General features: G+C 41.2%; 4 protein-coding genes across 7 annotated transcripts; 1 reads left to right on the forward strand and 3 right to left on the reverse strand.

Moving 5' to 3' along the window:
• Window positions 1–3,768: 3,768 nt before the first annotated feature.
• Window positions 3,769–9,321, reverse strand: tspan34a (tetraspanin 34a). The gene is made up of 8 exons (XM_076090184.1): window positions 9,087–9,321; window positions 7,526–7,617; window positions 6,486–6,701; window positions 5,905–5,979; window positions 5,696–5,803; window positions 5,176–5,313; window positions 4,964–5,056; window positions 3,769–4,249 (listed from the first exon to the last, which is right to left on the reverse strand). The coding sequence occupies exons 2-8, from the start codon at window positions 7,580–7,582 to the stop codon at window positions 4,193–4,195; spliced, it is 744 nt and encodes a 247-aa protein (XP_075946299.1). The 5' UTR covers window positions 7,583–7,617; window positions 9,087–9,321; the 3' UTR covers window positions 3,769–4,192.
• Window positions 9,191–16,681, reverse strand: LOC142948277 (ras-related protein Rab-3D-like). Its single transcript, XM_076090189.1, has 5 exons — window positions 16,495–16,681; window positions 14,177–14,401; window positions 11,595–11,713; window positions 10,657–10,781; window positions 9,191–10,557 (listed from the first exon to the last, which is right to left on the reverse strand). The coding sequence occupies exons 2-5, from the start codon at window positions 14,399–14,401 to the stop codon at window positions 10,370–10,372; spliced, it is 657 nt and encodes a 218-aa protein (XP_075946304.1). The 5' UTR covers window positions 16,495–16,681; the 3' UTR covers window positions 9,191–10,369.
• Window positions 16,682–17,894: 1,213 nt separating this feature from the next.
• Window positions 17,895–22,814, reverse strand: pld6 (phospholipase D family, member 6). 4 transcript variants are annotated; one of them, XM_076090188.1, is made up of 5 exons: window positions 22,453–22,502; window positions 22,200–22,305; window positions 21,258–21,436; window positions 20,529–20,758; window positions 17,895–18,791 (listed from the first exon to the last, which is right to left on the reverse strand). In XM_076090188.1, the coding sequence occupies exons 3-5, from the start codon at window positions 21,431–21,433 to the stop codon at window positions 18,550–18,552; spliced, it is 648 nt and encodes a 215-aa protein (XP_075946303.1). In that variant the 5' UTR covers window positions 21,434–21,436; window positions 22,200–22,305; window positions 22,453–22,502; the 3' UTR covers window positions 17,895–18,549. The 4 variants fall into 4 exon arrangements, with proteins under 4 accessions (XP_075946303.1, XP_075946300.1, XP_075946302.1 ...); XM_076090185.1 differs by lacking the exon at window positions 22,200–22,305 and having other exon boundaries at window positions 22,453–22,814; XM_076090187.1 differs by having other exon boundaries at window positions 22,200–22,814.
• A 215-nt stretch (window positions 22,815–23,029) lies between these two features.
• Window positions 23,030–25,170, forward strand: LOC142948278 (transcription elongation factor 1 homolog). The gene is made up of 4 exons (XM_076090190.1): window positions 23,030–23,162; window positions 23,515–23,649; window positions 23,746–23,816; window positions 24,197–25,170. Exons 2-4 carry the CDS (start codon window positions 23,534–23,536, stop codon window positions 24,259–24,261), a joined length of 252 nt encoding a protein of 83 aa, XP_075946305.1. The 5' UTR covers window positions 23,030–23,162; window positions 23,515–23,533; the 3' UTR covers window positions 24,262–25,170.
• The last annotated feature ends 987 nt before the right edge of the window (window positions 25,171–26,157 follow it).

Below are 26,157 nucleotides of genomic sequence, written 5' to 3' on the forward strand. Positions count from 1 at the left end.
AGCTAACGACAGCTTCTCAACACAGGTCAATGTTGCTGGGGCCGTCAAGACGATGATGAATCGTACCGTCAGAAAGGGGAAACAGAGTTGAGTCATTTAGTCGCGTCTTTGTGAAGAAAAGGTCAAACATACCTCTTTCTCTCAGAATTATTGACTTTATGTTACTGCCGCTGATACAGCCAGGAGAAATAAAGTCAATAAAACCAGACTTAAAAACGCCTGCATGGTGTAACACAGTATGACTACAGAACTAAGGAAACGATTGACCTTGAACTAAAGATTTTTTTAATTGAATGATTTTGAACAAGACTACGTTCTAATTGTTGTTTATTTGTATAAAGTTAGCTTTGCTGCTCAGGCATACAGTCCGTAATTAAGATAAAATAAATGTTGAAAACACATATACAACAACAGCTGTTTCTTGAAGAAAGGGCTTTTCAAGGGTTCTTTGTGAGACTAAGGGTTTTTATTTAGACCCCTTTTCATCCAAAGAATCCTTTGTGGAAGACAGAGGATTCTTCAAGGATTGTTGAAAGCATGGGTGTTAAACGCAAACAGCCACAATCCAGCCCACACAAACCCCAAAACTGTGATTCTGAACCATGATTGTTGTGGTTTATGCAGCACCACATCAGCCCCGGCTTTAGATTAAACCCCTGGAATATAGAAGAGTAGCCGTTTGGCTGCCCCCTCTTTGAAAATGAGTCGAGTAAGATTCCTTTAATAGAAGATTTCTTCAATAGATATTTTTTATGCCTTTTCATGTTGAATGACTTATTACAAAGAAACTTGTGAGCACATCTCTGCTACCCGCACGATTTGAAATGGTGCTTTTGTGTGTTTCTTTGTGGAGAAACTCAGTTCTACAAATCTGTTGATTAAATCAACTAATCGAACAGTCGACAAACTGGTGTGAGTGTTCGACATCTAAGTATTTAAACCCTTGGAATATACAGTAAAAGCCTGGCTAGGGTCTTGTTAGCACTCTTCGAAGGTGGAAAGGTTCAAGATGGAAGAGGGTTCTCTAGAGGTTCTGGGTGGAACCTTTCGAATATGGTCGTATAACGTTTTTTACGTTGGGTTCTAAGTAGAACCCTCTGAAAGGCTTTCAGGTGGAACCTTAATAAAAGGTTCTACCAGGAACCAAACAGCGTTTTCCTGTAAGGAAAAGCCAAAGACACCTGCATGGTTCTAGTTAGCGACTCTATTTGTAAGAGAATGTGTCCCATTCGTTACCATGAAAGCACTTAATAGATCTGTAACATGAAACCTGAGAGGGGCATTCAGAATATACTCATATAGGTTTGAAGTGCCACAAGTGTGACTCACAGCGTATCTGGACTTCACTTAATGCTCAAGTTCACCTTTACAAGAGTGTCCACAGACGGACATTAAAACTGCCTAACCCAGAGAAAACCGATATGAAGCATAGTCACATGTTGCATTTAACTGCCGTTCCAATCGTTTTACGATGACAGTAATGGAGACAACTTCTCCAGATTATGACGCCACTGAGGAGGGTCATCAGATATAGCTATCTCACAGCATGTGACGGGAGAACCTGCTGCCAGCAGTGAGCACACATTCAACTAACTACCCCACTAAACACACACACACACACGCACACACACATACTGACGCATTAACTGTAATTGACCCTGTCTGATGTAAACTGCCCTGTAAAGTATAAGCAGCAATAAACCTGTTGAAATGTAATTTACCTACATTGCATGAAGCAAATTAAAACAGCTCTGACCAGAAGGCCAGACCATATGGAACACACTCACCTTTCCATCCCCCCATGTAATTGAATAGCAGCTCATTGACATTATTTATGACAACACACAGGCTGTTGAGGGATTTCGTGGACATAATATGAGCTGCCTGTTTGTGACTGGGAGAATATATATAAAACACTGATGGATACTGTGAGGCATTAATGTTTATATCGGTGCCATAAAATCACATGCGTCCTTTTTCTGACTCAGCATGTGAAGGTCAAATGTCTGTAGCTCCTTAATCTGTGAAACAGGCCATCATTCTTGACCAGCGTGTCACCTTAAATCCCCAGTCCCTACTTCCACCTCTTTTTTTAGCCACGTGGGGCAGCAGAAACAAGCTGAAAACACAACACTGACATATTGCCACCTTATAAAGTTGTGCTATAAACAGTGGCTTATAGACCCATGCAGCAGACACAAAGTAACAAAAGCATTCTGCGTCTGGCCATCTGAAGAACATACGTCCTAAATGTATGTATATAAAATATATAGGGATAAACAGGCGGACGAAGGGAATTTTAGCATGCGCAGTAGGCTACTCATGTCAACATCCATCCAGCCCTGGATGGTAGAGAGCACCACCAGCTCACACACTCAGTTACAGCAGGCTAATGTTACTGACCACTGCACAATAGTTGCATAGAGACCAAGAGCTACAGGACAGCGAGTATGCTCAGTGCATTAGCTTATCGTAGCCGAGCGAGGGCTTGGCGATATGAAGAAAATCACAATCTTTGTTTACCAAATACCTCAATATCAATATTGCAACAATATTGTGGGGTTGACCGTTGGTGCTTTTAGGAAACATGCAAACATTGAGATTTTTGACAAACAGTCATCCTTCATGGGGATATAGTCACCAAGTGGGTCAAGGGAAATAATAGAACAGATAATAGAACAGCTAAAGCAGCCGGGTATGTTCAGAAAATTACAACATTTTACTGTGATGCAGGCCTTTAAAACCAGGAAAAGACAGCACTTTTGACATTTTACGCTAAACAAAATCTGAGACAATATCTCTCAATATATCGAAATAATATAAAGCCTGATGATAGCCAAATACAATTAATTCATTGATATACATCTGCTTACAATTTGACACCAAAATGCAACAGGCCTATCAAGAGACAATAACACGATAATAAATCCAACACTGCACATAACTCTCCTTACCATTATGCTTCAATTCAGAACTTCTTCACAGAAACTTTAGCTTTGAGTAGAACAGGTTGATTGTCTTCGTAGTCCGTATCTCTGACACGTTTCCAATTGTTGTAGACATTTCTTAGAAAAGCTAACTACGTGTGCATTTTGGGGACAAATGCTTTGCAAAACGCTGAGTCTCGTACTTTATATTGAGTCCACTTGAACTTCCCATACAAATTGCTGTTGAGTGAGCGCGGTCTCTGTGACAGTAGCTGGGAATGTTAACAGTTTTGGTTGAGCGGCAGGTCCCTCATTCGGCTTTTTGGAAGCCGGTGGCAGTGCATTGCATTGTGAGTAACGTTAGCAAGACTGCTAACGATAGCATCATGACGATGAGGATGTACGTTAGCCGCTTCTTTCATTCCCAGAGCCACCAAACGTCTCACAACCATCCTGCTGCGAGTCCTCTTTTTTTTTTTTTAAATAAGCGGTTCAAATTGAGCTGTTTAGCAATAGTTGGAGTTAGCAGAAGCTGCTAGCTCGACGAAACTGTGTAGAACTACTGAAGTCGCGTGCAGCGGGCTAACGTAATATGGCTTGAAGTTTTAACTTTCAAAATGTTAAAATTAAAACCATTAAACATTGGTGGAAAAGTCAACACTTGATTACAGTTCAAATTCTAATAAGTGATGCTTTAGTTGTTTTTTTATGCTTTGTTCAGAATCTATGGGTAATAAATGAACCATTATCCTCTGACATAGTTGTATTGCATGTTTCCTAATATAACATATGAAAACATGCCAAAGAAGACCAGAATCACAGTGCAAATAAAAGAAGGAGGTGATATTGTGATATTTATTATTTCAATATGATCAAATATACAAAAATAAATTCATTATATTACAGTTTGCAGTGAGTGTGAGGGAAATAAACAACTTGTGCAGATCATTTCTGCCCTGTGCATCATCACATATTACTAATATGTATCAGCACATACAATGTCTGCTTCTTAAAACATAAATAAATCACCGTATATAATGTGTACAGATATAGTTCTGAAACTAAGAACGTATTAGATGCATTGACTACCTCTCCATTTTAATGCTCTACATAACGCATGTAGAGCATTACAAGTTTGTCTGTCTGATCATCAGTCTGTTTTGAATCAAATAGAAAAAAACTTCATCCATAGAAGAACTGCTAAAGCCTAAAAGTACGATTTCTCCACCGATTAGAATGTCGTTATCTCATCCCAACAGGAAATATCACGCCTTGTTGCCAATATTCTGGTAGAGGACCATCGAAACCACCATCGCAGCAACCTGTGAAGACAACAGTTCATCAACACATTATCTAAACACAGTGTAATGGATCTGAGATACAAGTAACAGATTTAACAACGTTCTGTAGGATATACTCTGCAGAATCATAGATTTCTGAAAAACCCAGGCACTGGGTCACAACTGAACCATTTTGATGTTTAAAAGTAAATCAGTTGTAAAGGGTTTGTAACAGCCTAAATTGAGAGTTCAAGTCAATTTATGCTGGCAATATTTCCCAGGAAGTGACAGTGTTAACATAGTGTGGCACTAAAATCAGCAATCCTTAGTGGCCTGAACAAATAACCCCGTCAAATAACAAGAAATTAAACTGTGAATCGCTCCCAGCAACCCCTCTCACGTTGTCATTTGATAAATTGTTATTGTAAAAATATCGATTATAGCCGCTTCAAAGGTCACTATGTGTCCACAGACAAGTATTGTAACAAGTTATCATTATTGTTATTTGCAGACCATGTCACAGAGGGATTATTTCTTGTGTATGTGAATGACATCAGGCGACAGGAAGTAAACATGAACTGGAGATGTTGCCTAGCAATGCAAATCCGGTCTCTATTTATCAGGACATGGCAATATGAGAGATAAAGTAAAAGAAATGACAATTTAAAGATATTTCATTCAAATACCGCTCTATAAAAGCAACTCTGTGGCCAAAGTCTATGTAATGTCTTTGTAATGTATATTTGATACTGATACCTCTAGAGCAGCGATTCCTAGAGCCAGCCCTGCAATGATCACAGCGTTGTCCTCTATCAGCTGCAGCAGCATTGTAAAGCAGCCATCAATCATCTGGAAGGGAAACACCAGGTTTGAGCAGAGATTAGGAATTGACTGTTGCGCTTCGTCACAATGAATGGTTTTGTTGGTCACGCGCACTGAGTTAAACCCAGAGTAGAGTGGTCTCGTACCGACTTATGTGCGTTGTCTGTATCGCACACGGCGAAGGTTTCATTGCAACATGTGACTGGATAGCGATCTCCTTCGCTGGCATTGTAAAAAGCGGAGCCGTAGAAATCTGTGTAGTTCTTGTATCCGCAGCACTTAAACTAGAAGGAAACCACAACAAGTGTTAGTCCCAAATCTTAACAAAAACACAATTTAATAGTCTTAACTCCACTGCTGTGATGCTACAGTGTAGACAGAGGTGTAGATTATAAAAATGTAAAAGAAAATAATACACATTCCCATGAAATTTGGAAAAGAAGACAGTTTTGGTCATCAGCATAGGGCGATTACTCTTTTCACTGTAGCAAAGTAACAAAGTGTGCCTTTAGCGCAAATCCAAGTATATTCAAGTAATCAAATACCTGTTAGTGTTGGCTGAGCTGTGGGATAAAAGAGACACTACTTTTGTCTCAAAGGTTGCATCAACCGTGAGTACACGTCAGGACTTTACTTCACTTAAAAGATAGATTCAAAATGCAGTACCTCATTCATGGTGGCGTCCCAGAGAGAGGTGAAACCTTCATTCTCTCCATACTCCTTTTTAATGCTTGCTTTAACGTCATCCTCCAGATGATCAAGAACCTGCTTGGCCTGAATAGGACACCATTTTTTAGCAAAGCTCTTCAGGGTTTTTCAAACTAAATCTGACCAAATGACAATTATTGCCAAGTGGATCCTCGAGAGCCACTTACCAAATCCTTGAAGACGAGCAGCACCACAGCTCCCGCTACCTCGATGAGGAAGATAATCAGCACAATGCTGAAGAACTGGATGGTTGAGAAAATCATAAATGATGCTGTAAAACTTTCCCTGTCAGACACGAAGAGCATTTCATCAGATTTGTACTGCAAACCTAAAGCCACACACTAAAATATTTTGCACATTCATACCAGGACCGAATGAGAAGGCATTCTGCTTGACTTCTCTGGTGAAATAACCGTCAGAAAACATAAACTTTTACAGTTACCAGAATTCACATTTCATATCCGCAAAATCTCAGATATACAGGCAATTCTCTATTCTCCTCAGTTCTAATAAAAAAGGTTTATGTCATTTTGAACATACCTCATACTACCACAAGTAAGACATTTATTAAATCTTATTAAATCAGATTATTTTATTTAATATTGTGATCCATTATGTTTTAAGTAAAAAGGTCTAAAAGGTTGTGGCATTATTTCAAATTTCTATAAACGTTTCTAAAAAAATGATAATATTTTGATAAGTTCCTTCAGTCCTATCCAGTGCAGTTGATCTGGCAAACATCACTCACCGTCAGCAGCATACACCTGCTCTCCCTGATAGCTCCGCAGCAGCCCAGGAAGCCAATGACCAGCAGCACGGCGCCCACTGCGATGAGCAGGTAGGTGACGTTGACCAGCTGGGATACCCCAGATGGAGTGCCCTCCACGCTATCCAGCAAACCCAGCAGAGAACTACTGTCCACCTTCACCCACACTCCCACACCCAGGATGCATGCACCTGCCAACTGTGTGTTGGGTGAGGAAAGAACAGGGAGAAAGAAGAAAGTAGAGAGAGGATACAAGGATGTGGCTTTAAAGCATGGAGAAATAACGGTAAAGTGTTATAAAATATGCATTGCAGACATACTGAAAAGGAGTTAATAACCGGGAAAATGCAAAAGTTAAGAATCCTAAAAAAGGTTGTGTTGTAGGCCTTCCATAAAAAAGACTTGTTCTGTGATGAACTGTGGATATGAGTCATTATAAAGGTGATCACAAGTTCAGCCTGATAATTATTTAAAATGTTTAAAAAAAGATAAAAAGAATAGTTTTTGGAATTAGCTTAGCTTAGCATAAAGACAGGAAGCAGGCCTTATAAACTAGTCACAGCACAGTAGTACAGGCCAGTACTAGCCAATCACAGCACAGTAATACTAGCCAGTACTAGCCAATCACAGCACAGTAATACTAGCCAGTACTAGCCAATCACAGCGCAGTAGGGCAGGACTAGGCAGCACTCTTTGGGAAAAAAAAAGAAGTTTTATGCTAAGCTATAAGCTAACTGTCTCCTGACTGTAACTTCATCTTTAGCTTACAGACACGAGAGTGGTATCAATCTTATAAAATAACTTGTGTGTTTTTCCCAAAATGTCAAACTATTCCTTTCAGCTATCGCTGAATATAGGAAGTACACAGCTAACGTATTGCTGTAAAGGAGAATTGTATACAAAGCCAAAGTGAATAGCTTGCTGGTGCTCTCTCGTCTGTTTTCTTCTGGGACCAGGCCAACATGAAAAAGAGCTGGGCAACAGAAGTCGAAAAGAAGTAGTTTCCTCTTTTTGCAACTTACAAAGATGCCGCCATTGAAGATAAACATCATGACTTTGAGAAAGCCGGAGCAACACATCTTGGCGTTTGTTTTTCCTTCTTCTTCTATTCACACTTCAATAAAACAGAGAAGAAAAAAGGTTGTTAAACTGAGCCTATCGCTAAATTATAGTGTAACTGGTCACACTTCCTTATTGATCTCTTAGGGGATTTTGGTTAACTGCACAACTTTGCATTTTGCCTCTCATAGAAAAAGCATTGGTATGAGAATGGCTGACAACACAAGCGGGCACCAACGTGGGTCAAACGGCATTTGCTTTGGTTATACATTAACCACAGGAACTGGCAGGAAAACACAAGGGGTCTTAATCTCCTTTACATTTAGCAGGTTTGTCCTGCTGACCTAATCACGGGGTTTCGGTTCATGTGTGAGTTAAGTTGCTCGTTCATATCAACACTTATTTGTTTTTTAAAATTGTGCCTTGCCTGCAAGTTATTTAAAGGATTAACAAGCAAACCGTAACGTTTGTGGGTTTCCTCTTTACACATGTAGTCTCCATCTGGTAGAGAGGCAGAAAACTCACTTCCTCCTTTTCATTGTAAAACTGTATGAGCAGTTTTATTGTAGCGCTCTCTTTCAATTTTAACATTAAATTACCACTATATAAAGTGTCTTTTCCACAATGTTAAATATGTTCACAACTTGAAATGCAGAATGCCATAACATTTATGAAACACAGGTTTAAAATGTGCCAAGTAAGTATAGGTCATGAACATGTTATAACCATATCATGACTCATGAACCATATCATGAGTCATGATATGGTTGCAATTATTGAAATGTCCTCCGATGAGTTAATGATTAGGTAATTAAGGAAAAGTCATCTTGTCAGCTTACTGGTTGTCACACTGCAAGTTGCCCAGAAAAGCCATAAAACTAACAACCTTGTCCCCAACCTTGAACAACTTTGTTTCTCCGAGTCAGCGATATGAGCTCAGTTATATAGTTATTGATCCTTTTATCTTCCTTATTGCAGCTTTGGCTGTAATATTCCGTGGGAAGAGACCGTTTCCAAGAGGCCATAAAATGCTTTTATATCACCAGGAAACAAGTCATGTTTGTTTGGAATGCGTTTATTGGAGGCTAAATCAGAAAGTCAAAGAACATTTTAAATTTCCGACATCAACTCTTTTATTTGAAATGTAGCGTTTAGTTTTTTATATACCATTAAAGAGAACCGAGTTGGACGATTCTTGGTTCAACTAGTTTGTTGGTAAATATAATACAGTGTCATATATTTGAAGTGAACCCATTCAAATATGATATTCAACTACTCAAACAAAATAACAACAATCAGGTTATCAGCTACCTCGAGGTAAATGTCATTCATCATCCTTTAGTTCTATTACTTAAGTAGCTGAAAAAGTTCTCTTTGTCAGAAACATACTGCATCATGTCATATGTTAATTCGCCATAATGTGTTTTTAAGGCAGGTTTATGCAAGAAATAAAAGTTTTTTTTTGTTGTTGATCATATAGTTGGATGATTTAATTAAAAGTATGAAAAAGCATGAAGCTCTTACCTGTGCAGCTCTGTCTGTCTGTCCGCTGAGGTCTGATCAATCAGGAGTGTCTGCTCAACAAGGCTTTCACATGCCCCTTTATCTTTTCACAAGTACACAAGTACACAAACACACACACACACACACACACACACACACACACACACACACACACACACACACACACACACACACACACACACACACACACACACACACACACACACACACACACACACACACACACACAAAAAGAAAAAAGGGTTCATGCCCTAGACGTCACCGACTTTGCTTTTGGGCCAAGCAACACTTCCTGGTGACCAAAGTCCCTTCAAAAATAGAACATAAACTTTCATGACCAGAAACCTGTAAATATATAATATTGATGTTTATGAATGGTTTGTTGAATTCAACACAAAGCTCAAAAGCCTAAATAAATTAATAATTTATACAAACATAAACTTGAGGAATAATTCATTTGCTAATAAATGGAGAAAACAATAAATGTTTGACTCTTGTTCCATATTAAAGTGACTCATTTCTTAGAAACGCATAAAGAATTATGCTCATTATTTAGAAGCGTTGTTTAATTCAGAAAAATAACATTAAGATAACAGACTTTGTGCAAATGAAAACCAACAGATGTACTGTACGGACCCACATCTTTTAATCCACAAGTATAGAGACACAATAAACCTGGCAAAGGAAATAGGTAGAAAAAAGAAAAATAGAAATTAAAACCAAATGAGAATATCCCTCCAAAACAGTAATAAGACTGTAATGAAACAGCACCCTTTAGGTATGTTTGAACTTCCTTCTTCCTCAGCAGGACTACAAGTTCACAGGACACACAGTGTGTGCGGTAATGAGTCACAGTGATGCATTTCCATGCAGCAGCCACAAGGGGGCGGCATGACACAGGTCAAAATCCCAGACATCCCCCGAACAATGCTCCTGCCATTCAGTTACATCCTCACCTGCAACAGGTGCCTTTCACCCACTAAACAACAAGTACTGAAGCAGAGGTGACGGGTTGAAAAAGAAAAGGCACAGCCGCTCAGTGCAGCTCTTTGGCATCTCAGTGTAACAGTCACATTAGAATGACAACGAGGCGGGAGTCATCACCAAATAGTGATCAAATGACAACAAAAAAGTATTTTCCATTAATCCATTATCCTCCATTAAAGTATTGCAGTAACATGAATAAGTACATCTACAATGATCATTTTTGGACAATCCGGTAATCTGTGTCTGTGTGCGTGCGACTGTGAAACCAGCTTTGTGTGAATTCCCACTGCCAGCCATCAGCACGCGCAGCCGCCCGGGCCGCTGCGGGGCGTCTCCTTCAGGCCGGCCTCCATGTGATTGGCTGACGGACTGGCGTCGCCGTTGACGCTCTCGTTCATCCTCTCGCAGATGACGTCCACCAGCTTGTCAAACACCTGCTTCACGTTGACGTTGTCTTTGGCGCTGACCTCGAAGAACTGGAAGCCTGCGGAGAGCGGAGGAAGGAGAGGAGCTTTGTCTCGTGTGTTTCTTGCTGAGCGCGTGTTAAAAGTGTGTGTGTGTGTGTGTGTGTGCGTGCGCCAACCGAGCTCTGTAGCCAGTCTTTGGGCGTCTTCGGCGGGGACCTGCCTGTCTTCTTCCAAGTCCAGCTTATTGCCTACCAGCACTACTTGAGCGTTGCCCCACGAGTACGTCTTGATCTGGGTTGCCCTGGGAAACAGCAAAGCAATGTTTTCACACAATAAACAAACTTTACTGTATTTACCTGCAGCCAGTGGTGGAAAGTAACAAAGCACATTTACGCAAGATCTGCGCTTAAGTACAGTGTGTAAGTACTTCACTTGAGTATTTCAATTTCATGCTACTTTGTACTTCACTACATGTTTTGAGGAGAATATTGCACTTTTTTTACCACTTCTGTCTGAGAGGTAAAGTGACTTTTGCACATTATGATTTTACATCCAAAACGTATCAACTTACAAGTGATTGAAACCAACTCCACCTCAACTTACTTATTAACGCATCAGAAATAATGTTCCTGTAATATGACGTATATAGCGACATAACACTCTGAAAGGGCTATTCTGCCCAACAAATACTTTTACATTTCCATATGGCGTGTGATATATATATATATATATATATATATATATATATATATATACAGACAGTTCATCTTTAAACAGTAGTGGAGGAAGTAGTATGCTTACCTTTTTCCTGGGAAAAAGTAGAATATATATATATATATATATATACACAATGTGCAATATGCATTGCCAGAAGAATGAAATGTTCATATGACGGCTGTGATACGCGTAAATAAGAAAATAATAATTCAATGACTGTTTTGTACTTCAGCTTTTAGGGCGTTATCTATAATAACAATAATGGTCCAAAATGATGTGAAATGACACAGCTTTAAGTCAAAAAACCTCACAAATACATTTTCTTGGGGGACGACCCCCAAACTTTATATGATAACAGCCGATACGCAGGCCAACATGTGAATACTGGTCCACCCACCAGTCCTGTACGGCGCAGAAGGACTCCTGGCTCGTGATATCGTACATCAGCAGGAACCCCATGGCTCCTCTGTAGTAAGCTGTGGTGATGGTCCGGTAGCGCTCCTGCCCCGCTGTGTCCTGTGAACACATGGCACAACCTGAGAAAGTCTGCGACCTTATGTTGCTGAAACCCCAGAGGAGCAGAGGAGAGGACGGGGTTAATCAATGACTCTGGTGGAACAGAAGCCAATCCCTCCCGGCATGTGTTGATGCTGCCACACCCTGTATATATACACACCGAGATATGCTTCTCGGCTGTGCCTTGAACTGTTTAAGTGTTGGATGGAGTAGTGTGGGGTTGAGCCCTCACCTTCCAACAGCATTCAGTAATAGATCTGTCCTACGGAGTCAGTCTGCGCGGTAAGCACATTCAGCTCCGGCAGCTCAAAGCCATGCATCTTTCATGAACCCCCGCCGTCTGGGGACGATGTTGAACATCGACTGTCATTAGCTGCAGAGTGTGAGGAATGAGTTTACTCCGCATCCGTGACAGGCAACGGCGTGTGAGAGGGCGAACTAGGGAACGTGGGGAGGATAAACAATCCGTGTTGCGCAACAACGCCTTCAAAAGCACGATTCCCTCTGCCATCGCTGGAAGCTGTATTTTAGGACCTCTCAACCCCAGATAATCACCTCAAGTGAATTACAGCCCTGGCATGAAATAGACTGCAGTGTTGTATGCTTAGTGTTGCTGATATAGTGCCAGCAAGCCTGTTTGCTCTGTACAGTATATATATATATATTATTTTATCTACTGTGGGGAGTGAAAACGCTTCCTGAGCATTCTCTTGGAAAGCTCTTTATACCTTGATGATGATTCTAAACTGACACCTCTGCCAGAGGCTAACTAGACTCTTTATCCAGTTAAACATAACCAATTAGCATAATGTTTGTTCTTCTCAGACTTGTTTAGAGGTGGCCAACAAAGAGACTTTTGGTTCTTTTTCTTTATCCTCGATGATTTTGATACCCTGCTGTCCTATTTACACAATACTTGGGCACCATTGAGAAAATAATGATTCTATGCTTCATTACCAGCCAGCAACCTCAGGGACTAGAAAGTGAAGCCGATGCTGAAGTGCCTTCAACTTGTATTCTTTCTAATGGCCATTAGGGGGCGACTTCTTTGGTTTCAAAAAGAAGTCCGATTGTATAGAAGTCTATGAGAATATGACTCTACTCCTCACTTGATTTATTACCACAGTAAACATTGTAAACATGAGTTTATGTTCTCAATCTCTAGTTTCAAGTCTTCTTCGATACAGCATGATGTTCATTTAGTATTTATGGTCCATTTAGAATGAAATAGACCATAAAGCAGGGTATGCTTTAGGGCGGGGCTACCTTGTGATTGACAGGTCGCTACCACGACGTCGTCAGGTCTGGGAGTTGTCAGTGTTTTCGTCTTACAACTTTAACCCTTTCACAGTGAGTTTTCAGTTAATTTTCTTGGCCTAAAAATGTCTTATTCACGTTTCAGTTGTACTAAATTCACTTCTGGTTAAAGAAAAAAGAAAGAAAAAGATGTCAATGATCAAAAACCAAGATGGCAAAATGACGAATTTCAGCCTTCAAAAACCCAGTCACTTTGTTAACTTATATACAGCTGATCCATATATGGCTTTTCTGATGTAGTGGGTCAATTTTAGCCATTTGATGGGAATATGTTAAGGAATTTTGTTCCTTCCTAAACACATTAGCGGAAAAATAAATAAATATATATATATATATATACTGTATAAATGTATATAGTTTTTTATTCCTTGTAATGAATGGGAAAGATGGGTAATTCTAAATTAATCTGGGTTTAAATGGAGGATTTTTGTGTGTCATGTTGTTTTCTATTCTTCTATTATTAATCCAGAAAATGTCTGAAGGGACATGAACATAGTCAAATACACAGTAAAGACTTGCAAACACTAACATCTTTGATGCAAAAATATTAGTCCTAATTATTAGTCCTAAAAGAGTTTGTTTGCAGATATATAGCTTTGGTTCAATAGAGCAAATTAGCCTTAAGGGTATTCAAAGAGAGCCAAACCAGGTGACGAACTCCAACTTTTCCGGGCAACTGCAACAAGTAGCAGCACATAGTCTATAATATCAGAGTTGTTCAAACTTTTTATGTGCCGGGTTGATTAAGAGTTAAACCTGGCCGAACTGAAACACAGTGTGCCAGCTTTTTACGTCTCTGCCTCTGCACTGAGCAAACATCTATCAGTGTGTTCTGGCCTTATCTGCCAGGCTTTCACGCTTTCCTCCTGCTGCAGAGGAGAAACCACACTATCAGCGCGTGACGGTAAACAGTTTGAAAGCAGGAAGGTGAAGGAGAGTAAGGGATTTTTAATTAGCTTTTTCATGCCAGGATAAGTTGGCAAGCTAAACGAGTACAAACCACTTAAGAAAGGTCAAAAAAGATAAAGAAAAATCCTGTTACTCTACATCTCAAGATGTTGCTTTAAACTACAATAAAGTCACATAGCTTGGTCTTTTACAAACGACTTGTGTTTACAGCACATGTGAGAGATTTCCCCAACGAACCCAGATCTGAAGTTTGACCCGCTTGTCGCTCCTGTAGATGGTCTTGACCTTGAAGTCGATGCCCACTGTGCTGACAAAGGCCGAGGTGAAGGAGTCGTCTGCGAAGCGGAACAGGAAGGAGGTCTTCCCCACGCTGCTGTTGCCGATGATCAGCAGCTTGAACATGTAGTCAAAGTTTTGGTCGGCTGCGTCTCTCTGCTCCCCTGGATCTCTGGCGAGAGCCATCTATCAGAGGACGTAGAAGAACGGTGTGTCACACTCCCGACTGTATGAACAGACTGTGAAGCTCATTCATAAATTAAATATCCCACAATTCTTTGCTCTCAGTATGTGACGATTGGTTGCTTTTCTCAGTTTGACATCATTGTAAATTGAATGTCTTTTGGTTTTGGACTGCTGGTCGAACACAACAAGAAAATGAAAAAATAAATTCCTGGCATTATGTACACTTCATCCATTAAACAGCAAACATAATCAACTGGTGATGAAAATAATCGTTTATCAAAAATAGAAGAGAAATCCCACGTAGAAACAGGAGACGTCAGCACAAAGAAGTGATTACAGGTAAATTCCTGAAGCCAGGATTAATGACTATAGCCTGATTATTTCTGTACCCAAATAGTTTTATTTTATTTTTATTAATTGATAATGTATTAGTCAAAAACAGTACAATATTATGCAAATATTTGGTTATTTTTTCCTCTTTATTATCTTTTTTATTATGTAAATGATTAACACTTTGAAGTAATTTCTTTTGTCTACGAGACTGGTGATTGAATATCTTTGCATTTTGGACTACGACGAAACAAAGTCAGTGATTTCATGACATGAACTCGGGCTTTTGGAGACCGTGATGGACATTATTCCACTGGATTCTGATACTTCATGGACAAAATAATCAATCAGTTAACCAAAAAAAAAAAGAAAACTGCAGATTAACTGATAATGACACCGAATCTTTTGTTGTAGCCCAAATGGAAAATAAGAAGCATGTAAAAAGAGTTTAACAGAGATTATTGTGGAGGGAACGTGAATGTGAGGAATTTGGTCACGTTAACTAATGGCAACTGAAAAAATGAGCAAGACATGGGATTAGTGCAACGTCCAGGGTTTCCTTTATATACCGGCGTATTAAAGAACAAGTATGTCAACTATGTGCTCAGCTGATAAACTGCCTACATTGGCGAGGGGGGAGGGGGGTTTGATGTGGTAACAGAGTACTCGTGTGTTTGAATGTCAGTGAGGAATCTCAGCTATTTGAGGATTCACCCTCACGTGCCTGAAATTCATCCACTCTGATAGCTGAGCAGATGCTGATGTTGTTAAATGGAGGTGTTGTTTTTTAAAAAGAGAAATGCACCCCCCCCCCCCCCCCCCATCCATCCATCCCTCTCATCCCTGTGCTATGAACCGGGGCGAGATCCTTCCACTGTTTCTCTTCTCTATCCGTCACCTGCTGCTCACTCTCTGCGTCCACCCGTCAACGCGGCCTCGCACTGCATACACTTCTGGGGTCGGTGGATGCTGAGCGGTGGACGAGAAGGGGGGGGGGGGGCAATAGACTCATCCCCTCCCTGTGCATCTCATCCATCTGACCGTCCATCGACCCATTTAAACACACGCCCATATTTATCTTCTCTTTCTCTCTCTCATTTTCATCCATCTGTGCATCCCTGCTGTCATCATCCATCCACTCCACACTCTCCTTCCTCCCATCTTTCTGCATCATAAGGAGGCTGGCTGACCCATCCATTCATCCACACATCCTCCTCTTTCAGAGAGGCAGAGCTGAGTCCTGTGATCTCTCTGGAGACCAGCTCAGCATTACCACTTCCAAGACCATAAAGAGGGGACTTGGCGGCCTGCTGCTGTACCCACTCAGCAGAACGGTGATGCTCCACGCGTTAGTATGAGAACAGGCAACACTGCCGTGTGTGTATAACGCTGGGTGTTCATCTCGCATAGGAAGCAACATGTCACTTCACATCTCTGTTGACATCTGGGGTGAAGTAGTTCATGGAAAAAGGTGTGTGCACTTCGCAAGACCAGGATACTGTTCGCGCGAGGACACATGGGGTCATGCACTTGTTGACACTTGGAATCAATCCAATGATTTATATACAAACCAGCCCTGATGTACTGCAAACACAAAGAGAAAACAAAATTCCCCGAGATATACGTTAAGTTGAGTGACGCTAGCCAACTGACAGTTAGACTAATTTGCCTAAACTGTCCCACCATACGGTAGCCGAACTCCGAACTCGTGCCATCAAAAAACATCAAAAACGTTCACACTACCGTGTGAACGTTAAACTCACCTTGGTTGCCGTGTATGCGTCCGTCTCCTCCGTCCGTCCCGCGGTCTTCCACCTCTACCTGTAAGCCGATGGGCGTGCGCTGCCGTCGGCCGCTCCACTTCAGGCGCTCCGCTCCCGGATCTCCAGGCTGTGCATGTGCCTGCCACTGGGACGCCACCGGTGTATCCACAGTCAAGTCAGCCGTGGTTATATGAAGAACTTCCGGTAGAGACTGTCAAAATAAAACCACTACTTTTCTTTCTCTTAACGTTTTGCGAGTTATTTGTTAAAGCAACTTCGGAGCAGATGTGCGCTGTCATTGTTTGTTTGTTTTGTGCATTAACATTGCAATGTTGGGTACTACATACAGTCTATGATGACTGTTGCTTTTCATCCTCCTCTGTGATCATGTCAAGTGTTCATACTATAGAGTAGTACCATAGAGCTACTATAGATTATAGCAACTACACTCAGCAAAGGTAGTATGTAGAGCTGTGACCAGTACTTGTTTTGCTAACCCATTAATGTTTTGTTTGTTTAGATGGAGTAATTGTTCAGAATACTAACTAGTGAGAAATGCTCCACGGTGACATCTTCAAATGGCTGGTTTTAACCGACCATTTGTCCCCCCAAAAAAACATAGATAATATAGTCATAATAATATAAACAAAAGACACTTAGCAAATATTTCTACTTAAATAGCTGGAAACATCAAATGTTAGGCAATATTGTATGACAAATTATCTAAACAATTCATCAATTATTAAAAGTATTTCATATTACAACAAAATCAACCAGGTGACTCATCAAAATAGTTTGAAACCAGTATGGAACTACATTGACTCATTTTGCATGCGCGTTTGTCCTGCCAAACTTTTAATTTGAAGGTCCAATCACCGCACTTCCGGTATTATTCTGTCGCGCTTAATGCCGTTGCAATAGTAAACTTCTGGCCCTGCTGTAATATGTGTTGAACGGCGCAGGCATTACGCACGAGTAACGCATCAAAAACTCATGACTCCCAGCTGAATGCACCCCCTTTACACCGCAGTTTCACACCGTGGATAAAATACAGCAGCTGATTCCTGAAGTCTAACATTCCCATTTCATACGCTGAACGACGAGATGCAAATGGATGAAATACAACAAGTCTCGACTAAACCCAAGTGGTCCTGGCCTTTATCAGCAAGCGTCATCCTGCCTGGGAGCAATGCAGAGGAGTCATGCACCCAGGCACATTAATCATGTACAAAACAGATCAGCTCGGGTTTTTTTGTAAACCTCAAAGGGTGGCATTGTTAAGCTTTGAGAATACCAGCAAGTTGTTGTGCTGTAACGCCTGAGTCAAAGCAAATCATGTTGGTGCAAGAGACAGAAAAAACTGCAGCTGCGGGGCAGTGATGCAACAGACCTGCCAAAACTGCAGTGTGAAAGAGGGTTTTTATTGGTGCTCGGCAAAACCTCGTCCCTGAGAGCAGTAGCACGCAATAAACAATACACTGGATTTATACAGCCACTGCAACTTAGAGCAGACTCATACACTGGGTGAGCTGTGGATGATTGTTTTTTGTTGTTTTTAATAAAAGGTAGTAAACTCAAATTCCTAACTAGCCTAGATAATCCCTTTAGTCCTAAAGGAGAAAAAGTATCATGTAATAGATTCATTACATTATGACCATAAAGAAATAAGATGAATTTGATCACCTTGGGGGAGATCTTTTAAAAAAATGCAACAAGAATTATTGTAAACCTGTGACATAATATAAAAAAACATGAACTTGAATAAAAAAAATCTTAGGCCTGTGCCAAACAAAAGCAAGTCAAACAGGAACTCTTAACCGCAGACTCAGTCTGGTAAGTTAGACAACTCTTCTGATACACATTTAAAACAAAACTACCATGAAACTTTCCATCATCTTGAACAGCAACATTGTCACTTTTAGTCCTCTGAACTAAAGTAAAAGAGTCAAAAGCCATCACTGTCATTGATTTTTGTGGCCCAGCTAGCCTGGCCAGACTCAACGTGCATACCTTCTACCTCGACCGTGGATAAGCTCCGTCGTATAGGATCTGGCGTCAGACTTTTGGTCGCTTGGGGCGGAAGCACCTGGCCGGGTCGTTGCTCTCCCACAACCTGTGGAACTCCTGGACGAAGGGTCGCACCAGGTCCGGCTCCTCGGTGACCAGGACGTTCTCCGTGTTGCTCTGTACTGCAGTCCGCGTCCAGTTGAGGGAGCCGGTGACGAGCAGCCGGCCGTCCACCAGTGCGAACTTGTGGTGCATGTAGACGGAGTTGGCGTCGCACCGCGCGCAGATCCCTGATGGGGGAGCAGAGGTTGGAGAATGTCGCAAATTAAAATATGGAGGCACTACACAGGTTGCTTTGTGTGAACACATAACGGAGAAGTACGAATAGACAAAACACCAAAAGCACCAGTTTCTGAACGGACGGCGCTGACCTGAACCCAAGCAGCTGTGATATGTGTAGAGCAAATCTAAATGCATTTAAACGTCTCAACTTTCACTATTCAACCCCACAGCGACGTCATTTCATCAAAAGCTCTCAACACTTAACATTTGAGGTCACATAGACGTACCGATGTGAGGGTCCCGGGACAGAGGATGTCGCATGTGTACAGATTGTAAAGCCCTCTGAGGCAAATTTGTGATTTTGGGCTATACAACATAAATGTAATTGTATTGAATGAATGTTTTCATCCTCTCCATAAAACCATAGGACGCTTGTTTCTTTTCCCTTTTCCAGACGGAGCAGAAGAACTCATCGGGATGGAAAAACCTGCAAAGGAGCTGTAAAAATATGACAATCAACTTTAAACCTGGGCTGATTCCTTACTTATGGTTATTGTGATTACTTACTTATCTCTTGCTATCAGCTTTTTGAAGAATTTTATGATATTGTTGATATTGTAACTAAAAATGAGCTTAACTGAAGAAGCTATTTTACATAAACCAAGCTTATACAGTAAAAAAACAATAATATTGGTTATAATACGGAATATGGTTCGAACACTAAATGCTTTTCTAATCTTTTGTGCAGAAATTGTTTGTCATGAGTTGGGTACAGTACAAACCATCTTAGACAGAAAGATTACTTTCGGGTATTTGATGTCGGTTTGCGTCACACGAGCAATTTTTACATTGGAGTGCAGACAAAATTCAGAGAGAGATTAGACATGCAAATCCTCTCATGAAAGGGTATGTTCACGCCCCTTTAAAGAAATTAAGAAACACTTAACACTTTAACTGTCCATTTCTCTTGCAAAGGAACTTATCCCCTTGACCCCCTAATCGCTCTGCGTGAAATTCAAAGTTTTGGTTCTGGAAGGTTCTCCCTGCCCGTACCCAAACTGGTGACAGCAAACCAGTCACCTTCAGTTATTTGAGGATAATAATAATAATAAAAAAAAAAAAAGGTTTCTGCAGACAAAACAGATTCAGTATGAAAACAGGAGTGGATTGTCCACTTGTGCCAAAGTGGCTCTCACGAGGTTTGCAGTCGACACACACTTAGAAACACTTTGCCTAATGAAATTTGCTGCCCGGTTTGCCAATTTCTTACTTACTTAATTCTTACTTAACAATATACAGTGGCGGTAATTTAGTAAATGCAGAGGGCCGAGAGAGAGAAAGTGTGACTCGTGACACAAAAATCGTTCAGAGCTCTCAGAGCTCACAGGAGGGCTCGTAGTGGAAACCTCCGTTCACCCAGACAGTTCCTATCATCACACAGGGACCCCGTGGGACTTACTGACAAAGACACTCATAGTCCGGGAACACAGACGGAGGAACCTGTTATTGAGTGAGACCAGTCATCCTTCCCGTATTTCAGGAGAAATATGTCCATAATAACGACCCCATGGAGGCTTAGCGTGACTTTTTATCTCTAGGAGGGCTAAAAATGACTCCCTGGTCCCCCATTTTGTGAAATTGTAAGGGTGCTTCGTCACAGTGATTGTTAAAGTCACACAGTTTATATACTTCACAATGATTTTTTATTTGATTTTTTTAAATAATCAGATTTGTTTTTCCCTTACCGGCCTTGCGGAGGACCCCTATCTGGGAGCCAGTGATGGCGACGTAGTCCTTGTCGGTGAGGACTCGGACGGTGACCCCCCTAGCGTGCAACGCTAGCACGGCCCTGCTCAGGTTTACGTTGGAGAAGGCAAAGATGCACAGGTCCAGGGAGGAGGAGGCGGACAGGATGCGGCGGAGAAGACGGGACAGAGAGGTCTCTGCGCCATGACGCAACGGGCAGAGACAGGAGCTGGAGGAGACGAAAACAAGAGAAAATAAGACTTGTACTTATCGTCACATCAACTGCAGAGTGTGCTCAATATCCCGCATGCTTTTCTGTCCCTTTAATATATATTCCAACATTGCTCACCCAGGTTGTGCGGAGGAAAGTGAGGAAACCCACTGCTGCGTTAAAATAACTCTATTTAGCAGAAATAATGCAGTTTTCAAGCCGGCAGAAACGCAAATAGACCCAGTGGTTCATACTTGTGTTTAAATTTGGTTTTCTAAGTATTATTTTATGTGAATAAAAAAAATATTCAGTAGGTAAAAGAACAGCCCTGTTAAGTGAAAAACAAGTGGGATGAGAAATGGTGATTACGCTGACTAAATCCACTTACCGAAAGCATCTAGGGGCTATGAATTTTTCTTTGCATCAGTGGCCATTATTACAACACACTTGACAGCGATACAGAGAAAAATCACACACAGCTTCCTTTTACTCGGTGCAGCGAGTATGTTTCGCTCACCGCGGCAGGGAAGTGAAGACGTGCTCCACACAGGCAACCTCTGAGGGGAAGAAGAGGACCTCGTTCAGGGTCCTAAGGGGCCTGAGGCGCCGGAGGAGCCGGACGAGCAGCTCCACGCCGAGAGAGAGCGCCACCACACCCAGGCCGAGCACCTTCACCGTCCACATCCCCGACATTGGCTACAAAACAGAACCACGTTTAAGGGACACACGTGTGCTGGAATGCAAACTTTATATATGACCATTTAATGTTTTGTGGGTTTTGTTTGACATGATGACTTGACATTTGCATACAGGCATCATAAAGAGTAAATTATGGTTACGTTGTCGGTTTTGCAAACATGTTTTTTGGGGTTCGGTCGTAATTTACCAGTATTTTTTGACATTTTAGAGACAGAAACAATAAAGCAAAAATGATCAGCAGATCAGTCGATGATGAATATAATGTAATAATAATCTTATGTCAAATACAGAATATCTATAACTCTGCATGAAACCTATATGAATGTTGTTATAATCATGTCTGACAAATTACACACCTACTGAATGTAATTATACAAATTTTATAAATGGTGAATTTGATTATTTACCAACTTATGATTCATTTTCTTTCATATTTTGCATCCTGACTTGAAAAGTTCAAAATGAGGTGTTCACTTTCTTTCATGTTACTCAATTAGTGGTGGAAGAAGCACTCTTAACTCTGCTCATGTCTGGCCATACTGCTCTGTTAAAAAATATATCTTACTTATTAACAGCAAGATATACTTAAAGAATCAAAGTAAAAGTACTCATTGGGCAGAATGGAAATTGGAAATACTCAAGTAAAAGTACCTCAACATTGCACTCAAGTACAGTAACGTTGCTTTAGTTAATAGCCAAGCAAAGCAGTTCACTAAATTAGTTAAACCAGCTAATTATGCATTCCAAAAAAAAAACTAACTTTGGCTTAACTAACACGGTGGAACCAGTGTTTTCTCGCTCCTCATTGACCCCGATTACAAGGTGATGGTGGTTTATAAGTCATCATACCACATCAACACCAAACACTGAGGAGAGAAGACACACCACGAAGTAAAACCATTTAAACCACGCTAACTGCCAAGATGTATTAAGAGTTAACAACTTAATATTTACTTAACTTCGCAGGGCATGTCAAAACACATAACGGGAGGAGTTTAGACAACACACCAGACCTGAGAGCTAGCTTCTGTCGCCACCACGTGGGAATGGAGTGCTGCAGGACTCAGTACAGTTGAGACTGCTGTGGATATTACACGAGTTAGCATTTTTGCACTTCCGGTTCCCTCGTCTCGAAGTCAATAGGTTTTTTGAATGGGCATTTGGTTAGAAGCTCGAAATAAACTCTGTGGTTTTTCTACGACATAAAACACAGCAGTGAATACTCGCTCCCTCTCGTGTTTTTTTAAAGCTTGCACGTGTCTCACAAGTGGCTAAACGAGACTACTAAACGTCATCACGGCGACCAGTCCGCTCGTTGTGCAAGCTCGCGCTCATGCGACCGTGGTGTAGTTCCTTGATAGCCTAACGTTAGCTTTTTACTTGTTTCAAAATAAATTAAATCGGTGTTCATCTGTAAATATTATCTTGCTGAACACAACGTCTTAGTATCATGCACGCGAGTTTGCCACCGCGTTTATTTTCCGCAAAAATCCAAAATTCAATGGAAAGATCCCATTGTTATTTATGCCAAGGGAAGCAGCGGGATGCTAACTTCCGGTGTTGGCATTTGCCAATCAACATAACTGACACGCCAGAGAGCCAATGACTGGCTGTGAAGCACATGCTCTCCTCCAATCACTTAACCTGAAACACAGTTGCGGGTGCCGGGTCTTTGAGGAAGCCTCTTCCACCTCACCGCAACGTGTATTTTCTGAAAGCAAAGGTAAACAAGATTAAGCTTTTACTGGATAACATTAAACAATCACGATCAAGTTTAATCCCTACGGTTACTTGGGGCACAACCAAAGATGCTCTCTTACCGGAGTCCGTTTAATTAATTCGCCTTTTTTTTTATCGCGAGGTGATTGTGTTGTAACGTTGCAGGAGACCAAAAACAAACATGCTAACGATAGCCTGCTAACTTTAGTTGCTAACAATACGGAGCAGCAGCTGGAGATGTTTTCTAGTCGAGAGTTGTCTCTCTGTTGTCTTTGGGATTGTATCTTTGGTGCTATTCAACCGTCGCACGTGTTCTACTTATTGAAGCTGCTTGTTTGTATCTCTTTCCCACACAGACGCGACTCACTGTGTGCAATGGGTCGCCGCAAGTCAAAGAGAAAGCCCCCTCCGAAGAAGAAGCTGACGGGAGATCTGGACTCTCAGTTCACCTGTCCGTTCTGCAATCACGAGAAGTCATGTGACGTCAAAATGTACGTAAAGTGACAGCAAACGCCGGCCTGCCTCACGTTTGATTCGTTGATTTCTAAAGGTGATTGTTGCCAAACTTTTTGTTTTTCCGTCAACAGGGAGAGAACCAGAAATACTGGAATCATATCATGCACGGTCTGCTTGGAGGAGTTCCAGACCCCCATTACCTGTATCCCTATTCATGCATGGGTTTTAGATGATGCCACAAATAATGACAGAAATATAACAATTATTTTAGTAGCTTTTAGTGTGAAAGTTTTTTTCTAATAATAGTATTTAAACAAAATGTGTTTGCACTTTCAACTGGATCCCACAAAGGGGCCCAGCATGGCTTAGGAGACCTCCTCCCCTCACACCTTTACGATTAGTTTGGGGGCTGGTTGTGGTCTCCCCTTCATATACAACCACCTGTTGTCATGTGACTGATGTTGCACACTTATTTCACAAGATAATAACATCTGCATTGCTCTGCAAAGTACAGATCATCCTGCACAGGCTCTTACTCTTCAGCAACAAAACCCTTTGAGGCCTTAACCCGTTGCTCCTCAGATCTGTCGGAGCCAGTCGACGTGTACAGCGATTGGATAGATGCCTGTGAATCAGCCAATCAGTAGCCCCCGTGGAGCTGGATGACTTTGAGGAACTTGAAGAGGATGGGGACGTGGCCCAATAGGATCCAGCCGGTCAGAGGACATTTAGGAAACTTTTAATTGTTCTGAGGTTTCCATATGGTCACTTACAGAGTTAGTTTGTGTGAACTGCAGCAAGTAGCGACACGACACAATTTCGGTTTTGATATTTGCGACGTGACCGGATTTGTCTTCACACATTGAGCGGGGCTTTCTATTTTCAATATACATTTTTTTTTTTTTTTTGTGTGCGTCTCAAAAATCCTATTTTTAAATAGTATTATTCTGCAGGGTTCCGCTTACTTTTTTTTAACCGATAGATATTTTTTTTTTTTTTTTGTATTTTTAATAAGCGACCTGTAACTTAAGTGAAAGGGCTCCCATCTTGGCATTTTAATGTGAAACCAATAGAGAGTTAAATCTTTTCGGGTAGCATTACAAGAGAGAGACCTGTATGGATCTCATTATCATACACTCTGACAGTTCAGGCGTGACGTTACTGGTCGTGTCCACAGTCGTCCTCATAAAGACATTTGTGTCACAACATCGGGTCATTCCACTGGTTCGAGGAACGGGAATGTGTGAGATTTACGCTAAGCTGCTAAAACCAAAGGTTTTGAACTGTTCTTGAATCATTCAGTTTTTCATTTGATTGTATCTTTTGGGCTTATATTTTCAAATAAAAAAAAAAATCGCAAAAAAACAATCAAGTGATCTTTATTATGAAGTGAATATTTACAGAATAGTGTAATCTTATCCTGAAATCAAACGTTGATATTGACTGTTTATTTTCCTATGCAGCAGCCAATAGTATTGAAAAGCAGGCTGCTTTTTAATAAAATGTAATACACTTGATAAGTGTGATCTTGGAAATAAAGAAGCAATAAGACTTGATACCAGTTCGCCTCTATTGGTTTTCATTGTATTGTATAATGAACTTGATGTACTGCGTTTTAATGCCACTTTGAGAGTAGATTTGTTACTGACACAACTCTGGATTTTTTTCATTCCTTTCTTTTTGTGATGATGTGGTTTGACTTTGATTTGATTTAGTTGAATGCAAGTCTTTTTTTTTTTTAATGGTTGAACGGGAAAGGACAGAGTGATGATATTGACATACATATCCTGTACAGCACTGAGCACCACCAGCTGGTGACAAATGGAGGGACAACTTCAGAATTACAGTTGAGGTTTAATTACACTGTTGAAGAAATTAAGCTTTAAAATCACATCCACTAATTATTTTGTCAGTATCATCAGTAGATAATAAGCACCTTAAATGACCCTTTGTTGAGTATAATTTCTACTAAATGTTGAATGAGGTGAAAACACACTTGGTGACTACCAAAGGTGTGTGTTGTTTTTTATTTGAGTTTGTACCGTTTCACAGGTACAAATGCCAGGTTCACAGGTGGATTCAGCAATTAACTTTTTGGTTTTAAGAAAACTTACAAAAATGAGATTAGAGACACCAGGCAGTGCCAGTTCCAAAGTAAAATGTCTCGGGTGCACGCGGCTTCTGATCTCCCGTTGGCATCTGTGGTCGTGACACATTTTTCAGGAGTCCGGCATCCGCTCCTCCCCGCGGAGCCCATGGATGAGGCCGATCCCAAATGAAAGAGGACACAGTGCAGCGGGGGCCGTGCACCAGGCAGGGCTGAGTGATAATAGATGAGATGTGGAGTGCCCGCCTGGCCTCTCCACCCAGGTAGAGTGTCCGTGCATGCGCGATGGACCGCAGCTGGAGGGGGGTATTGACGAGGCCTTATGAAACCCGCTGGAGGAGGATCACAATGGGGAATGATTATCACTTAGTGTCTCCTCTGTCTCCCCGAGCGTCCCCTCCCACTGCCTCCCTCCCCCTCTCTCCCCCCCAACCGC

This window comes from Anarhichas minor, unplaced genomic scaffold (assembly GCF_050575085.1).
Source record: "Anarhichas minor isolate MPS153535 unplaced genomic scaffold, ASM5057508v1 ptg000012l, whole genome shotgun sequence".
Taxonomy (NCBI): domain Eukaryota; kingdom Metazoa; phylum Chordata; class Actinopteri; order Perciformes; family Anarhichadidae; genus Anarhichas; species Anarhichas minor.

Excerpts from the sequence above, each read along its gene's own strand:
- pld6 (XM_076090185.1), bottom strand. The coding sequence starts at position 22,545 with ATGCTAACTCGTGTAATATCCACAGCAGTCTCAACTGTACTGAGTCCT. Across the intron at positions 21,437-22,452 it reads CGACAGAAGCTAGCTCTCAG|CCAATGTCGGGGATGTGGAC; the intron begins GTCTGGTGTGTT and ends TCTGTTTTGTAG. Across the intron at positions 20,759-21,257 it reads GTCTTCACTTCCCTGCCGCG|CTCCTGTCTCTGCCCGTTGC; the intron begins GTGAGCGAAACA and ends CGTCTCCTCCAG.
- tspan34a (XM_076090184.1), bottom strand. The coding sequence starts at position 7,582 with ATGTGTTGCTCCGGCTTTCTCAAAGTCATGATGTTTATCTTCAATGGC. Across the intron at positions 5,980-6,485 it reads GCAGGTGTATGCTGCTGACG|TTCTTCAGCATTGTGCTGAT; the intron begins GTGAGTGATGTT and ends TCAACCATCCAG. Across the intron at positions 5,804-5,904 it reads TGCTCGTCTTCAAGGATTTG|GCCAAGCAGGTTCTTGATCA; the intron begins GTAAGTGGCTCT and ends TGTCCTATTCAG.
- LOC142948277 (XM_076090189.1), bottom strand. The coding sequence starts at position 14,401 with ATGGCTCTCGCCAGAGATCCAGGGGAGCAGAGAGACGCAGCCGACCAA. Across the intron at positions 11,714-14,176 it reads GGGTCAAACTTCAGATCTGG|GACACAGCGGGGCAGGAGCG; the intron begins GTTCGTTGGGGA and ends ATGTGTTCACAG. Across the intron at positions 10,782-11,594 it reads TTCTGCGCCGTACAGGACTG|GGCAACCCAGATCAAGACGT; the intron begins GTGGGTGGACCA and ends GCTGTTTCCCAG.
- LOC142948278 (XM_076090190.1), top strand. The coding sequence starts at position 23,534 with ATGGGTCGCCGCAAGTCAAAGAGAAAGCCCCCTCCGAAGAAGAAGCTG. Across the intron at positions 23,650-23,745 it reads AAGTCATGTGACGTCAAAAT|GGAGAGAACCAGAAATACTG; the intron begins GTACGTAAAGTG and ends TTCCGTCAACAG. Across the intron at positions 23,817-24,196 it reads GTTCCAGACCCCCATTACCT|ATCTGTCGGAGCCAGTCGAC; the intron begins GTATCCCTATTC and ends GTTGCTCCTCAG.